The 16,977-nt window shown below is 33.4% G+C and overlaps 1 protein-coding gene across 3 annotated transcripts in view; it reads right to left on the bottom strand.

Annotated features, from left to right (window-relative positions):
- LOC126887302 (chondroitin sulfate N-acetylgalactosaminyltransferase 2) overlaps window positions 1-16,977 on the bottom strand; it is a 1,014,890-nt gene that overhangs the window by 555,592 nt on the left and 442,321 nt on the right. For all 3 annotated transcript variants that reach the window (XM_050654726.1, XM_050654727.1, XM_050654725.1), the window contains one exon: window positions 7,329-7,391. In XM_050654726.1, coding sequence (XP_050510683.1) covers window positions 7,329-7,363 — 35 coding nt within the window. In that variant the 5' untranslated portion in view covers window positions 7,364-7,391. The remainder of the gene's footprint in view (window positions 1-7,328; window positions 7,392-16,977) is intronic.

Below are 16,977 nucleotides of genomic sequence, written 5' to 3'. Positions count from 1 at the left end.
AAAAAATATATAACTCGCATCAATTCGTTCATTTAAATCAAGTGTACGCCTCTGGACCACAGCCCGGCCGATTTTCTTTCTATTTTCTTTACTGCAACGATTCTCCTTCTCCAACTTTATTTTATGTTTAACAACAGAATTTTCCATTGATTACTCTAGCTAGTGCCATTGTTACTTGGTAATGGCACTGTGTAGAACCTCACATTTGGATCTGGTGCAGACTTCCGCACAATATAATAAATTTCGTATTTCATTGTATTGTCCTTCCGCCCCGTGCTCTATCATTTGATATTTATTAGGAAAATCTATTTAGTCCAGGGTAATAAGGATTTTTCCATGACACTCGAGCAGCCAGGGTACTGAAGCATTTTTTCGACAGGTAATACCTATAAGAGCAAATTGTAACTATTTCCTGCGTAGGATCTGGCGGAAATTTTTATTTATAAGCAATTAAGTGTCAAAAATGGCATTTTTCCCTTTTTTTCAAATCAATGGAAAACAGTGAAACTTATGGTTTTTTTAGTACAAATATCTTTGAGATTATGGAAAAAGCTTTAAAATGACGTATTACAAAGTTTGATACACTCATTCTAGAAAGGAAGCTGTAGATAACAAGCTGTAGAATGCAAGGACTGCAAGGTAATAGTTAGTGAGACAGTAAGCCAACAACATAAACTGCTTGTTCTGGACATCGAAGTAAAAAAGCGAAACTAAACAATCGGAGACAACCACAAAAAATCAAATACTGCATGCTAAAAGATGAGAAAGAAAGTCTATTCAGGAAAAGAATAGAAAAAATATGTTGGAACATGAAAGGAAGCCCTAATACAATTTAGAGAAAAATGGCCAGTAGTATGAGAGAGACTGCTATTTAAATACTTGGGAAAACGTCAGGAAAAAAGTTTGAGTATAAAGAGAATTGGTGGTGGTCAAACGAAGTACAAGGAAAAATAAAAGAGAAGAGAAAATTATATCAAAAGTGGCAAGAAACAAGATCCGACACAGATCTTCAAAACTATATGGTGGCAAAAAAGGAAGCGAAAGTAGCAGTAGCAAAAGCCAAAGCAAAATCGTATTCAAACCTATACGATCAACTTGATACCAGGGAAGCCGAAACGAAGATATATATAATAGCCAAGCAGTGAGCAAAGAAAGCAAAAGATTTTAATCAGATTAGATGTATCCGAGATGAAAATAATAAAATACTAGTTCACGAAAGGGATGTCAAAAAGAGATGGAGAAAGTGCTTTGACAGCTTATTAAATGAAGAATTTGACACACAACCTGTAGAGTCAACGGAGACAGTAGCAGAAATGGTCACCAAAATAACAAACGAGGAAGTAGCTCAAGCGCTTCAAAAAATAAAGAAAGGAAAAGCGGTAGGACCAAATGATACTCCTGGCGAAGTATGGAGAGCATTGGGAGAGACATGAACAAGGTGGCTAGCAGGTCTATTTAAAAGAATTATGGAAGTTGGACAAATGCCAGACGAATGAAGAAGCAGTATACTGGTACCGGTTTACAAAAACAAGGGATATATACAACAATGTACAAACTACAGGGCTATAAAACTGCTTAGCCACACCATGAAAATATGGGAAAGAGTAATTGATAGATGGATACGTGAAGAGACCGAAATATCCGAGAATCAATTTGGCTTTATGCAGGGCAGATCAACAAGAGATGCAATTTTCATTATAAGGCAGTTGATCGAAAAATATAAGAGTAAAGAAACAAACGCTCATATGGTATTCATTGACCTTTAGAAAGCATATGATAGAGTTCCTCGAGAGATTCTGTGGTGGGCACTCAATAAGAAAGGAGTCCCTGGTGAATATGTAAAGATTGTCAGGGATATGTATGAGGGAGTAACGACTAGTATTAGCATAGGTGTGGGAGAGACTGATAACTTTCATGTGAAAGTTGGATTGCACTAAGGCTTGTGCTTAGTCCGTATTTATTTTCGTTAGTTTTGGACCAGATAACAGCGAATCTATAGGGTGACATTCCATGGTGCTTAATGTATGCTGATTATGTCGTGTTGTAGGAAATAGTGACAGAGACTTAGAACAAAAACTGGAACAGTGGAGGCAAGCTCTGGAGGAAAAAGTTTAAAACTTAGTAGGACAAAAACAGAGTATTTGGAATGTTCATTTAAAGATGGAGTTACTACAAATAAAATGGTATCTTTGGATGGTGAACTGATTGTAAAAAGCAATAGTTTTAAGTACCTGGGATCGGTATTACAGAGTAATGGAGAAATATATGGAGATGCATGCAGTAGAATTAGGGCTGTGTGTTGTGTGATAGAAAAATTCCAATGAATCTGAAGGAAAAATTCTATAAAACAGCCATAAGACCGGCTATGATGTACGGAACTGAATGTTGGGCAGCGAAGAAGAAAGAGGAACAACGAATGTATGTGGCGGAAATGAGAATGCTTAGATGGATGAGTGGAGTGACAAAGAAGGATAAAATTAGAAATAAGTATATTAGGGGAAGTCTAGACGTAGCACCAATTGATGCCAAAATGAGAGAGCATAGGTTAAGATGGTTTGGTCATGTTGAACGTCGAGACGTTAATCACCCAATACGAAGAATTGCTGAAGTGCAAATTCCTGGAAGGAGTAGAAGAGGAAGACCAAAGAAGAACTGGGGGGAGACGATAAGGCAGGACATGTTGGTAAAGGGGATTGACATTGATATGACCCAAGATAAAATTGTGTGGAGAAATGTAATTAGGGAAGCCGACCCCGCATAGGTATAAGGCAAAGAGAATGATGATAATGATGATGATTATACTTTTAACCTCTCCTTCACTAGACAATTCTATTAGTATGCCATCGTCTTCTATAAGAAAATTTTCATTCTCGTCTGTATTTTGTCCATTCAGTATTTCACTATAATGTCTCTCCCATACCCATTACTCATTCTTTTTCACTCGTAATATAATCTTGACAACTTATAACTAACTAAAAAGTCTCCAAAATAAAGTTGTCTTACAAAAAAACGTATCCTGTCAACAAATAGAGTTAACCCTGTAAAATAGGACCAGCAAACTAGACGTAATATTCCGTCAACGTAACCAAGAAAAAAAGTAATATACTCCTCTCACGCCTTGAATATACAATATTGGGCGTCAAAGAAAAGACGAAAGAGCGATATTCAATATTGTGTTACGACCCTTTGTTGTTTGTCATCACTATACCTATATCTATATATAGATAGAGAGATAGATAGAGAGAATTATTGGTTTCCTTTTATTGGCGGATCGCAAAGTTTAATAAAGGCGTCAAACGAAGCCAGATGCTTCGTTTTAGGATATTTTTCTCTTGTTTTCTGCCGTGTCAGATACAAAATGTCACTGATTTGATTTTTTTATTGCCAGTTGTAGATTACTTGAAAAAAAAATAAAGGCGACATAATCCATACTTTCACAGTTATTGCTAATAGGTCTGGATCCCGCGCATGAAAAAAAAGTTGATTAATAGCAAGCTGAAAATTTGTTAATAGCTTAAGGGTGTCTAGTCGGACAAACTTTGATATACGGGAACACTGGATCAGGGGAAATTTTAATTGTGGAACAGTTAACAATTTGGAACGGTCAGACCATGAAAACGGCACATGTATTTTGTCCGACAAAACATACTTAAACTCTCCGAACAGAGATTAAACTCTCATGCAAAAATCAGACTGCTATTTATCACCAAATAGGCGTTTTAATGAGTGGAACATGTAGAATATGTCAAATGACAGGAATTATGACAAGTGATAAATAGCAGCCTGATTTTTGCATGAGAGTTTAATCTCTGTTCGGAGAGTTTAAGTCTGTTCTGTCGGACAAAATAAGTGTACCGTTTTCGTGGTCTGACCGTTCCAAATTTTTAGCCTGTTCCACAATTAAAACTGCCTCTGTTCCAGTGTTCCCATATATTAAAATTTATCCGACTAGACATTCTTAAGCTATTAACAAATGTTCAGCTTGCTATTAATCAACTTTTTTTTCAATCGCGGGATCCAGACCTATAAGAAATTTATAGAAACTCAGATTGACATGAAATTTAAAATATGCATACGAAACATGCCAAAGAGAAAAGTTTTATAGTGCCGATGCGATGTATACTTTTACCCCAGAGGTACGAAGAGGTTGTTTAAAAAAAGAATGTGTGTGTACTTTGTACGCACGTAAGAAGTTATACTTCTATTATATGATTTAAACGAAATTAATATACTTTGTATTTATATCTTATTTAAATATTAAACTAATTTATACTTACTACCTCTCAAACATTTTTATTAAAACAATGCCAAAAATTAAAATAATAAAAGGATAAAACACACACAAACACATTAAAAATGCCACAAATGATTTCTGAACATTAATTGTCGGAAATTTTTTTAACTAAATACGTATTTTCTGAAAATAAAATTATATAATAAATATACTTACAATCATAAAATGTATAAAAAAAATAATTAAAAATAAAAGTTTATATTGGGATTCGAGCCAGCTATCAGCGCGGTAGGTATATTGGGGATCATTCGCCTTAAACGCTTCGCCACGGAGGCAATGTGCCATTATGTGCGAAGATCGACTAACTAAACGGATTAAGCTTTTGACATTTTTGAATTAAATTAAATTATTTTGATTTTGAATTGAAATGATTTAGAACTGAAAAAATACAACAAAACATAGAGTAAGAAAACAATATATTAGGTGAACATTGATAGAAATTTTGATGGTAATCAAATTATGTAAATAAAAGTATTACATACTATGTATTTTGGTAGGTTCAAATAGGTAGGTACCTATGATACATTTACAATTATTACGTACCTGTTGCTTTTAAAAACTATTTAAATGTCACTACAATTATAAACTTTTTTGTTTCTGTCCTCACAACAATAAAACTAATATATTATACATTTGTTTACCTTCATATTGAACAATTATTTATTATTGACAGATCATTTCAACACTCAATCAGAGCCCGTATAACGACTAATACCATACTGTCGGTGTGCGCATGCGCGCAGATCAATATAAATTCACCCTCAATCTCAATCGCGCCTAAAGAAGTATAACTTCAAAAATGCTCACAATTATTCTAAAAGTATTTAATGAGAGCTTTAAAATTAGCTAAGATAAAAGAAGAAGTTATTCGGATGGAAAACAACTGAGTTAATAAAAAATAATTAAAATTTTATTGAAAAAATTAAGATTAAAAATTAAATTTATGGTTGTCCGCAAAAATTGAAATTCTTAATATTTCACGTACATACAGTTAGATTTATTTATTTATTAACAGCGTGTCATAAAATTTTGCTAATTTAAAATTCCTGGATTTAATTCAGTGAATTCAATTTATTTCAATTTAGTAATATTAAAATAAATTTTTGAAATTTAATAAAATATTTCCATTTCTTGAAAATTACCCTGAAACTAGCAGAGATCTGGAAACTATGAAAGAATATTATAATTGTATTTTTTTGTTTAAAATATTTCATTTTTAATTCTAATTTTGATATTAATTTCACGATTGCACATAAGTAGAGAGCGGAATATATGCAAAGTGCATATAGATGCATATATTGCATATTTTCAGATAACAAACACAACATTGCATATTTAAGCTAAACACGATTTATTTTGCATATTTTAAAAATAAATTATATAAAAGTTTAAAATTTTCCTCTCTTAGTTGGAATTTTATAACTTCGATATGAACGAGCTCGTTATTTATCTATCTATAGCTCATTATTATCTATCTGGACTTTCCCATTACTACCTAAATTTAACAATTATGGGTGTTCCCAGAAAAATATTATTTTATTAGCGTAGCAAGTCGTAGGTACCTACCTGCTTTTAAGGGTCTAATATTTATTTTGTCAGTTTCCGGCCAACATTCGTTTAAAGTAAACGTTGTATCGTATTTAGTGTTTTTGAAGTGATTTGTATATATTAAATTTAAATATGTCTACCATTCAAAAAAGGGCTTGGATAAAGTGTTTTCCCGAGTTAAAGCTAAGTGGAGACAAAGTATTTTGCAAGGCCTCTTCCAAAATCGTAAGTTACATTCATTTTCACATTTAATTTTTTAAATGAGGAACTGACAAACAAAAGTATCATGTCCCACAAAAGAAATTTTTCTAAAATTTTGCTAAAGAACTTATGTTCATAAAAGTTAATTTTAGTTTTTTACCAGATCTAATAAAGTCATTAGAACAAAGGAATTTACAATTAAGTGATTCGGTTAATCTTGTTAACACTTTTTCTGCTCATTGTCAAAAAATTCCCGGAAATACAGGGATTACAATTAGAAATAAATTAAAAAATGTTTTAGAAAAAAATGAGGGTTTCGATTGTTTGAGGAAAGTTGTACGTATTTTTGAAGGCAACTTTTCTGAAGATCTTACGACTTGGCAAATTAGTTTACTGCCTAAATTAAAATATTGTCCTATAACATCAGTAGATGTAGAACGAACTTTTTCTGTGTCCAAACACGTTTTTAGTGATAAAAGGCAAAAGTTGCTAGTTGAAAATTTTGAAAAATATTTGATTATAAATTCATACTATAATTTAGATTCTTAATTTAATTATAATATCAGTTTTTGTGTGTCATTTCATTTGTTTTTATGTGAAAAATAAATATGTATTAAACATAAATGTAGGTTGAATTTTTTAAACATAAATGTTTATATTTAATATATTGTTTTATTTTTGAGTATTTTTAATATGCATTTCCATATTTAGACAAATTTAGAAAAAATACCTGCATATTTGTAGTAAAAGTAATGCATATTATATGCGCATATTTTGGTAATGTTGTGTTGCATATATTCCGCTCTCTACACATAAGTAGTGTGACTTCCTTTATTAAATCCTTTTAATCGTATACTTTTAAAATTAAAAAGACTTCAAAAAAGTTCAACTTCTCAGGTTTTGTAGCCCTCAAAATTCCCTACAATGACAGCTTTGGATCAATAATTATAATATTATATCTTTAAAATTAAAGAAGTTGCCCTAAGAGAACTATTTACGTTTTCCTGTCAATTTTTTCGGGCGTATAAATATCTTCGATTTCAAATTTATCGGAGGACCAAAATACCCACAATACTTATAAAATCTTTTTGATCAAAGCATTCATTAGTTTAAAGGTTCTTCAATTTGTTTATCTTACAGATCTTTATCAGTAAAATGGCTTATATATAGCAAGAAAAACAACCAGGTTTTTCTGCATAAAAATTGAGGAAAAAAACTTTCCATTGTAGCGCGAATAAAAAAATATTGAATAATAAAACAAAAGTACTATATCAATTTTACATACCTACTGGGAGTTTCTGTGATAAGATCATCTGTCATAGAGGATTTGGATCCAGGGTGAGTTCTCCTGAAAATAAATAAAAACATTATAGCAAACCAACAATTCTGCTGCCAGTGTTAGATATTCTTTTTTGTTTACTTATACCTAAAATAAAAATTCCAATAAAGTTCTTTACTATCACACATAGGGAATTGTATAACCTGAAAATAATCACATCGGAGCACAATTCTCCTCTTAGTACTGTAGATGTCTGGTATGAGTGACTTCTCCACTATGGGAAAAACGGCAACTATATACAGGGTGTTTCATTAATAATTGTCCATATAGTAACTGGAGAAACCTTAGCACAAAATACGAAGATTTAACCTAGAACACTTAAATAAAATGTGGTTCCTTACTGAGTTACAGGGTGTTTTATCTAAAAATTTAAAAATTATTTTTGCTCAGCATTTTAAAACTATTCGACGTATCCTTTTCATACTTGGCAGAAAGTGCAACTACTAGACACCCTACTAAATTATGATAAACAAACGTTTCCAGCTACTACCAGAGGCGTACGACAGGGGATGGTGAATGGTTGACCCTTCTCAAATTCTACGCCACTGGGGGATTACTATTTTAGTGCTATTTTTAGATTCTCCAATACCTTTTACGTAAATAATATACTCTTCATTGGTAACGATAAAGTCATTAGTTTTCGAGGTATTTGAAGTTAAATATGAAACAGCACAGTTATTTTGATTAATTTATGATATGATTCATATGATTAAAATTTAAAAATTAGTTGTACCCAGTACTTTAAAACTATTTGGCGTATCCTTATCATAGTTGGCAGAAAGTGTAGGTACTGTGCACCCTACTAAATTAAGATAAATAAACGTTTCTAGCTACTACCAGAGGCGTACGACAGGGGATAGTGGCTGGTTGACCCTTCCCAAATTCTACGCCACTGACGAAATTGCCATTTTAGTGTAATTTTTTAATTTTGCAATACTTTTATGTAAATAATATACTCTTTATTTGTAACGATAAAATGATTAGTTTTCGAGATATCTGAAATTAAAAATGAAGCAACACAATACATTAATCAAAATAACCGTGTCGTTTCATTTTCAACTTCAAAGATCTCGAAAACTAACGCCTTTATCGTTACGAATGAAGAGTATATTATTTTCATAGAAAGTATTGGAGAATTCAAAAATTGAACTAAAGTAGCAATTTCGCCAGTGGCGTAGAATTTGGAAAGGGTCAACCAGTCACTTTCCCCCGTCGTACGCCTCTGGTAACAGCCAGAAACGTTTGTTTAACATAATTTAGTAGTTTGTACAGTACTTATACTACCTGCCAAGTATGAAAAGGATACGTCGAATAGTTTGAAAATGCTGAGCAAAAATTGTTTTTAAATTTTTAGATAAAACACCCTGTAACTCAGTAAGGAACCACATTTTATTTAAGTGTTTTAGGTTAAATCTTAGTATTTTGTGCTAAGGTTTCTCCAGTTACTATATGGACAATTATTAATGAAACACCCTGTATACAGATAAAAATCTGTCGAGAATAACCCCATAAACTTAAAGTCACTTTAAATATTTAGTTTTAAAGCTGGCAGGTTTTTCTTTAGTTTGAGTTTTTATAAATTTATTTTACTAGTTACTAGTTTAGCGAGTTTGTCTTAACACTTCTTCGTTTGAGACTTTTGCAGTCCAAGGAATGTTCAGAATACGCACATATAGCCACATTTCGAATGCCTCTAATTTTTTTACGAATTGGAATCCCATATAGTAGTTGCGACTAAGCATAAGATATAATGAACCTGATTCTGATGTCCATACTAAATTTTTTATTTTTAAACATTGACTTGTATTTTATAAATTTTTCGAGCTATTTCTATTCTGACCTTTATCTCCTCATCTTGATCTAATTGTGAGTTTATAATTGCTCCTAAGTATTTATACTTGTCGACCCTCTCTATCAGTTTACCCTCCAATGTCAGATGTATGTTGACAACAGTGTTTTTTGAGATCACCATGAATTTGGCTTTATTTATATTCATTGTTAGTCCCATCTTGCTTTCTCTGTTAATGATATCCAGGAGAATTTGTAAATAGTCTATATTATCTGCCATGATTGCGGTATCGTCTGCAAATCTTATGTTATTAATGATGCTCCCTCTAATCCTTACACCTTCATTTCTTTCCCAGAGTGCCTTCTGAAATAGTAGTTGGGAGTACACATTCAATATTTGTGGCACAGCACACATCCCCGTCTGATTCCTCTTTAAATTTTCACTCGGTTTGTCTGACTATCTTCTACATCCATGGGACACCTCTTCTATATCTTTTACATCTTCTTTTCACTGTATCCATGGGATCTATTAGTTGTATGTGTTTCAATGCATGTATGAGTTTACCATGTTGAAATCTGTCAAACGCCTTTTGGAAATCTATATAACATACGAATATGAATACGTTTTTATTATATTCTCTACATTTTTGTAATAGTACCGTCATTGCGCACAATGCCTCTCTTGTTCCCATTCCACCTCTAAATCCAAATAGTATGTATCTAATTGTTCATAAAATTTTTTTATATATACGCCATTGGATAACTTTTAGTAGTATTTTTAAAGTGTGGCTTCTTCTTCTTCTTCTTCGCGCGACTAGGATTACTCCTGTTTTTCTGCCTCTTATTCTGTTTCAGTTGCTGTTGACTGTACATTGTCTTTCCACCTTTTCGGCGGCCTTCCAACGGGTCTTCTACTATACGGCTTGTTGTTTTTACAGATGTTCGCTAATCTATCTGGTTTCATTCGGTTTGCATGTTTGTTCTAGTTTTTCTTTCTTGTTTTTATCCACCTGTTAATATTTTGAATTTTGGCTCAAAGTGTGGTTCATAAGGCTAATTAATCGGTAGTCATTGCAAGATTTAGGATTACTGTTTTCACCCATTTTTAAAAAATGTGAAAACATAGAATTATCCACGTCCGTCTGTCCGTCTGTCCGTATGTCTGTCTGTGATCACAACTCCTCCGTCAGTATACCAAGTAGAATGACAAATGAGGTGTCAAATGAAAGCTTATAATCCAAGGATGGTACTAAAGGTTGTAAATTTGACCTAGGTTGTCTGTCGGTCTGTCCTTCCGACCGCGAATATAACTTCTCCGTCATTATACCAGGTAGAATAACAAATGAGGTGTCAAATGAAAGCTTATCATCCAAGGATGGTACAAAATATGAGAAATTTGACCTAGGCTGTCTGTCCGTCTATCCGTCTGACCGCGAATATAACTCCTTCGTCACTATACCAGGTAGAATGACAAATGAGCTGTCGAATGAAAGCTTATAACCCAAGGATGGTATTAAAGATGAGAAATTTGACATCGGACTTCCGGTTTTAGAGTTGCAACAATGACTCAAAATTAGTAAAATCGTATATAAATCCACGCAAAGTTACACGAAGAGTTCAAATATCGATTTTCAGTTTTACTTTCGATTACTTTGGGTGAAAACCTAGGACTTACGAAGTCCAGTTACTTGTTTTTCTTGGGTAAAGGTAAAAATTTATATTTTAACCATTTATCAGGGATATGACCGTCGTGGTATATAGTTAGACCTTCTATATTTTCATTATTCAGGATTTTTAATACTTCTACAGAATTGTCCTTGAGACCTAGCGCTTTACCACTTTTTGAGTTTTTAATTGCCTGCTTCACCTCTGACATCAGAATTTTTAAATTTTCTTCCCTTAAATAATCTTCCCAATTATCTGCAAATAAGTCCTTGATGTATTGCTTTCAAGTTTGTTATTTTTCTTTTTCTGATAATTGGAGTTGACTGGCTTCTTATGTGTGACGATATTGGATGGATAAAACTGTATTATTACTAATTATTATTATTTATAATAACCTTTATAAAATTCAGAGTTACTAAGACTAAAATCTTCGTATGTCCTTAGACAAATACAGCGAAGTCATGTACATCCCGTATAACATTCAAATATAGTTAAACTGAAGGAAAATACCCGCCAAGGCGTAGAGCAAATTACCCTTCCCTCTCTACTCTCATCTAAAAACAGTGTAAAGGAGCCAAACTATTATCTTCCTTTGAATATAAAAGGAAGCAAAGGAATTGGGTGTTTCTGTAGTCGCTGCAAGATCTTTTCCTGAAATTTGCACTTACAGAAGGTTTTTGCAGTTTTGACCATACGATCTAGGTGGTTTCGATGTGAAAGCCATTGATTTAAAATCATCCATATGCAACAGATGATTTGGATTCGCCACAACAGTATTTAAATTTTTGATGGAATAACCTAAGTCATTCGACTTCAGTAGCTGAGATAGTGGGTTCATCGATAGGCAGAACCAAAGTGGACTCAACGAGTCCATGTGGAAAAGCCATCGGTTAATTGGGATATCTTCATATTGGGTTTCCATATTGTTTTCATCCAGTATTTGAAGGTGATTTTTAATCTTCCACTATGACATTATTTGAAAAGGTCACTCTATTATCATCGAATTTATACAGTGTGTCTGCGTAACTTGGAACCATATGGGAAACTATTTTATTATCAATTTTACGAAAAAAAGTTATTCTTCATAAAGTGCCATGCATGGTCTCAAACGTAACATTCAATCATCAGATATCAAATTTTATCAACAGCATACGAGGTATGTCAAAAAATATGAATTTCTCACAGCAGGAAAATACCTTTATATTTCACAATATCGAAAATTGTTATAAAGAAAAGTTGTTTGGAATGAAAAATTATCGTATAATATGCAATTATATTCCTCTAATAAAAATTTTTTTTTTCAAGTTACGGTAGGTATATACAAGATACCCAACATCATTTTTATTAGGATAACTCCGATATTACCTATTAATTTTACGAAAAAATGTTATTCTTTATAAAAAGGTTTGAATAGTCTAACCACTAAGATTCAATTATAATATATCAAAATTTATCAATTTTATACGAGGTATGTCAAAAAAATATAAATTCCGCTCAAGAGTAAAGAACCTTTTTTTTAATTAGAAGGATGTAATTGCATATTGAAACACAGTTTTAAATTCCGTACAACTTTTTATAATAACAATTTTCTATGTTGTGAAAGAAAAGCTACTTTACTCTTGAGCGAAATTCACATTTTTTGACATACCTCGTATACTGTTGACAAAATTTGATATCTGATCATTGAATCTTAGGTTTTAGGCCATGCAGAACACTTTATGAAGAATATTTTTTTTTTCGTAAAATTGATAATAAAAAAGTTTCCTGTATGGTTCCAAGTTACGCAGACACCCTGTATATTTTTAATGTCTATAAGCCATTCTTGCTGCACTAAATTAAGCGATTTTTTGTAATCGATGAAAACAGTAAAGAGAATTCGTTTTTTGATATAGGTATGCTTAATTAGAATTATTATTAATTTAATTATCATTATTATTTATAAAAACTTAATAAAAATCCAGAAGGAAAAAAGTTTTCCTGTAGTTGGCTGTATACCATGTAATACAAAAAATAGTAAAATCATTTATAAAGGATTTTACTATTTTTTGTATTACATGGTATACAGCCAACTACAGCAAAACTTTTTTCCTTGTGGATTTTTATTTTACCTAGGGATTTTTAGGGATTTTAAATATACCTTTCATAAAGGATTTTACTCCTTTTTTAATTTTTTTTAAAAACCTAATACTTTTTAGAAAATTATGAGTACAAAATCTTCGCATGCCCTTTTGACACAAATACAGCGAAGTCATGTACGTCCCGTATACCATTCAAATATGGTTAAAGTGAAGGAAAATACCAAGACATAGCAAATTACCGTTCCCTCTCTACTCTCGTTTAGAAACAGTGGAAATGAGCCAAACTGTTAGTTCTCGTCTTTTGAATATAAAAGGAAGCAAAGGATTTCGGTGTTTCTGCAGCGGCTGCAAGATCTTTTTCTGAAATTTGCGCTGCGACGTTACTCGGCGACGCCGAAACCGACGCCTTTAACGCCTTCGACGAAGTTTCTAATTGAAATTTATGACGCCTGTTTTTGGGGCTAATTCCCCGCTGTGATGTTTACCGTTTGTGTTTTCAGCGGAAGAGAATGATTATCGGTGGAGGATAAAGACTGCTTTTTTCAGGCAATTTAGTTTATTCAAAAAAATTTATTTATTACGTAGTGTAGCTATTTATCTCCAGAAATTGATTGATAATTTAATTTATAGCAAAAAATGCTTTACAGGCTTTTCTTGATAAGTTATTACGCTTGAAATTGTTTTTAAAAAATTCATATTTTTGGGTGGTTTTTCAAAAATAAGTACAAGTTAAGCAAAAAGTTACAACAGTCAAAAAAACCTTTCAAAATTAAAAACCAAATGAATTAATTTTTTTTTTAATTTTCATCGCGGCTGTACAACCCGAAATAACAACCTGATGAGGGTAAGAGTTTATTTGAACTAACCTGCATTTGCGAACATATAATTATAAGTCAAAACGGCAAACAGGTGTATGTTTTCAAAAAACTTTTGATAGTGTGTAAAAAATATAATATATGTCAGCTAAGTACTTTCAACACATAACGTGCCATCATCAGAGCTTCCTAAAAGGACATATTTAAGATAAGATTTTTTTCATATAAAAAATGAGTGAAAAACTTACGTCCTCTTAAAATACCTTCATAGAAGAGCAATTGCTTAACAACACAACAAAAAACATGAATACTGGGCAAAAGCCACAGATATAGGGTAATAACCCTTTACAGTGAATAAAATCACATCTAAATACTTTTATTAATTTATAAAGACAACATGGCTGAGTCAGACCAATTTGAGCCCACGTGAACAGCAGATCAGCAGAGGAAGACTGTCATTTATTAAAATGGTAAAGAAGGAACTACAATCTTATGCGACCTCTATCATCATCATTCTCTTTGCCTTATCCCTATGCGGGGTCGGCTTCCCTAATTGCATTTCTCCACACAATTCTGTCTTGGGTCATATCAATGTTAATCCCCTTTACCAACATGTCCTGCCTTATCGCCTCCCCCCAGGTCTTCTTTGGTCTTCCTCTCCTACTCCTTCCAGGAATCTGCACTTCAGCTATTCTTCGTATTGGGTGATTAACGTCTCGACGTTGAACATGACCGAACCATCTTAACCTATGCTCTCTCATTTTGGCATCAATTGGTGCCACACCTAGACTTCCCCTAATATACTCATTTCTAATTTTATCCTTCTTTGTCACTCCACTCATCCATCTAAGCATTCTCATTTCCGCCACATGCATTCGTTGTTCCTCTTTCTTTTTCACTGCCCAACATTCAGTTCCGTACATCATAGCCGGTCTTATGGCTGTTTTATAGAATTTTCCCTTCAGCTTCATTGGAATTTTTCTGTCACACAACACACCACTCGCTTCTTTCCACTTCATCCATCCAGCCCTAATTCTACTGCATGCATCTCCATCTATTTCTCCATTACTCTGTAATACCGATCCTAGGTACTTAAAACTATTGCTTTTCACAATCATTTCACCATCCAAAGATACCATTTTATTTGTAGTAGCTCCATCTTTAAATGAACATTCCAAATACTCTGTTTTTGTCCTACTAAGTTTTAAACCTTTTTCCTCCAGAGCTTGTCTCCACTGTTCCAGTTTTTGTTCTAAGTCTCTTTCACTATTTCCTACTAACACGACATCATCAGCATACATTAAGCACCATGGAATGTTACCCTGTAGTTTCGCTGTTATCTGGTCCAAAACTAATGAGAATAAATACGGACTAAGCACAGAGCCTTGGTGCAATCCTACTTTCACATGAAATTTATCAGTCTCTCCCACACCTGTCCTAACACTAGTCGTTACTCCCTCATACATATCCCTCACAATCTTTACATATTCACCAGGGACTCCTTTCTTATTGAGTGCCCACCACAGAATCTCTCGAGGAACTCTATCATATGCTTTCTCAAGATCAATGAATACCATATGAGCGTTTGTTTCTTTACTCCTGTATTTTTCCATCAACTGCCTTATAATGAAAATTGCATCTGTTGTTGATCTACCCTGCATAAAGCCAAATTGATTCTCGGATATTTCGGTCTCTTCACGTATCCGTCTGTCAATTACTCTTTCCCATATTTTCATGGTGTGGCTAAGCAGTTTTATAGCCCTGTAGTTTGTACATTGTTGTATATCTCCCTTGTTTTTGTAAACAGGTACCAGTATACTGCTTCTCCATTCGTCTGGCATTTGTCCGACTTCCATAATTCTATTAAATAGACCTGCTAGCCACCTTGTTCCTGTCTCTCCCAATGCTCTCCATACTTCCCCAGGAATATCATCTGGTCCTACCGCTTTTCCTTTCTTTATTTTTTGAAGCGCTTGAGCCACTTCCTCGTTGGTTATTTTGGTGACCATTGCTGCTACTGTCTCCGTTGACTCTACAGGCTGTCTGTCAAATTCTTCATTTAATAAGCTGTCAAAGTACTTTCTCCATCTCTTTTTGACTTCCCTTTCTTGAACTAGTATTTTATTATTTTCATCTCGGATACATCTAATCTGATTAAAATCTTTTGCTTTCCTTGCTCTCTGTTTGGCTATTTTATATATCTTCGTTTCGCCTTCCCTGGTATCAAGTTGATCATATAGGTTTGAATACGCTTCTGCTTTGGCTTTTGCTACTGCTACTTTCGCTTCCTTTTTCGCCACCATATAGTTTTGAAGATCTGTGTCGGATCTGGTTTCTTGCCACTTTTTATATAATTTTCTCTTCTCTTTTATTTTTCCTTGTACTTCGTTTGACCACCACCAAGTCTCTTTATCCTCAAACTTTTTTCCTGACGTTTTCCCAAGTATTTCAATAGCAGTCTCTCTAATACTACTGGCCATTTTTCTCCAAATTGTATTAGGGCTTCCTTTCATGTTCCAACATATTTTTTCTACTATTCTTCTCCTGAATAGACCTTCTTTCTCATCTTTCAGCAGCCACCATTTGATTTTTTGTGGTCCTCTCCGATATTTTTGTTTAGTTTCGCTTTTTACTTCGATGTCCAGAACAAGCAGCTTATGTTGTTGGCTTACTGTCTCACTCACTATTACCTTGCAGTCCTTGCATTCACGTATGTCTTCTTTCCTTATCATGAAGTAGTCTATTTGGGATTGATGTTGTCCACTTTTGTAGGTAATAAGTTGAGTTTCTCTCTTTTTAAAGAATGTGTTAACAATCGCCATATCCAATGCTGTTGCTAATTCAAGCATGTCATCTCCAGCTTCATTTCTAGTTCCAAAGCCTAATCCCCCATGTATTGTTTCATATCCTGTCTTGGTTTGGCCCACATGTGCATTGAAATCACCTCCTATTATAACTTTCTCCTCTGCTGGAATATCACTCAGTACGTCTCCTAATTGATCATAGAAAGCTCTTCTTTCATTCTCACCCAGACCTGTTTGGGGAGCATATACACAAACAACATTCAATACCTCTTTATCAATTACAAATTTCACTGACATCATTCTATCACTCGTTCTTACAACTTCTACTACGTTACCTTTCATTTCACTATCAGCAATTATACCAACTCCATTTCTAGTGTTACTACTCCCTACATACCACAATTTGTATCCTTCACCTAGTTCTTTCGCCCTTTGTCCTTTCCAC

This window comes from Diabrotica virgifera, chromosome 6 (genome assembly GCF_917563875.1).
Source record: "Diabrotica virgifera virgifera chromosome 6, PGI_DIABVI_V3a".
Lineage (NCBI taxonomy): Eukaryota > Metazoa > Arthropoda > Insecta > Coleoptera > Chrysomelidae > Diabrotica > Diabrotica virgifera.
The sequence above is the reverse complement of the archived record's forward strand: the minus strand, read 5'-3'. Positions and strand labels throughout refer to the sequence as shown.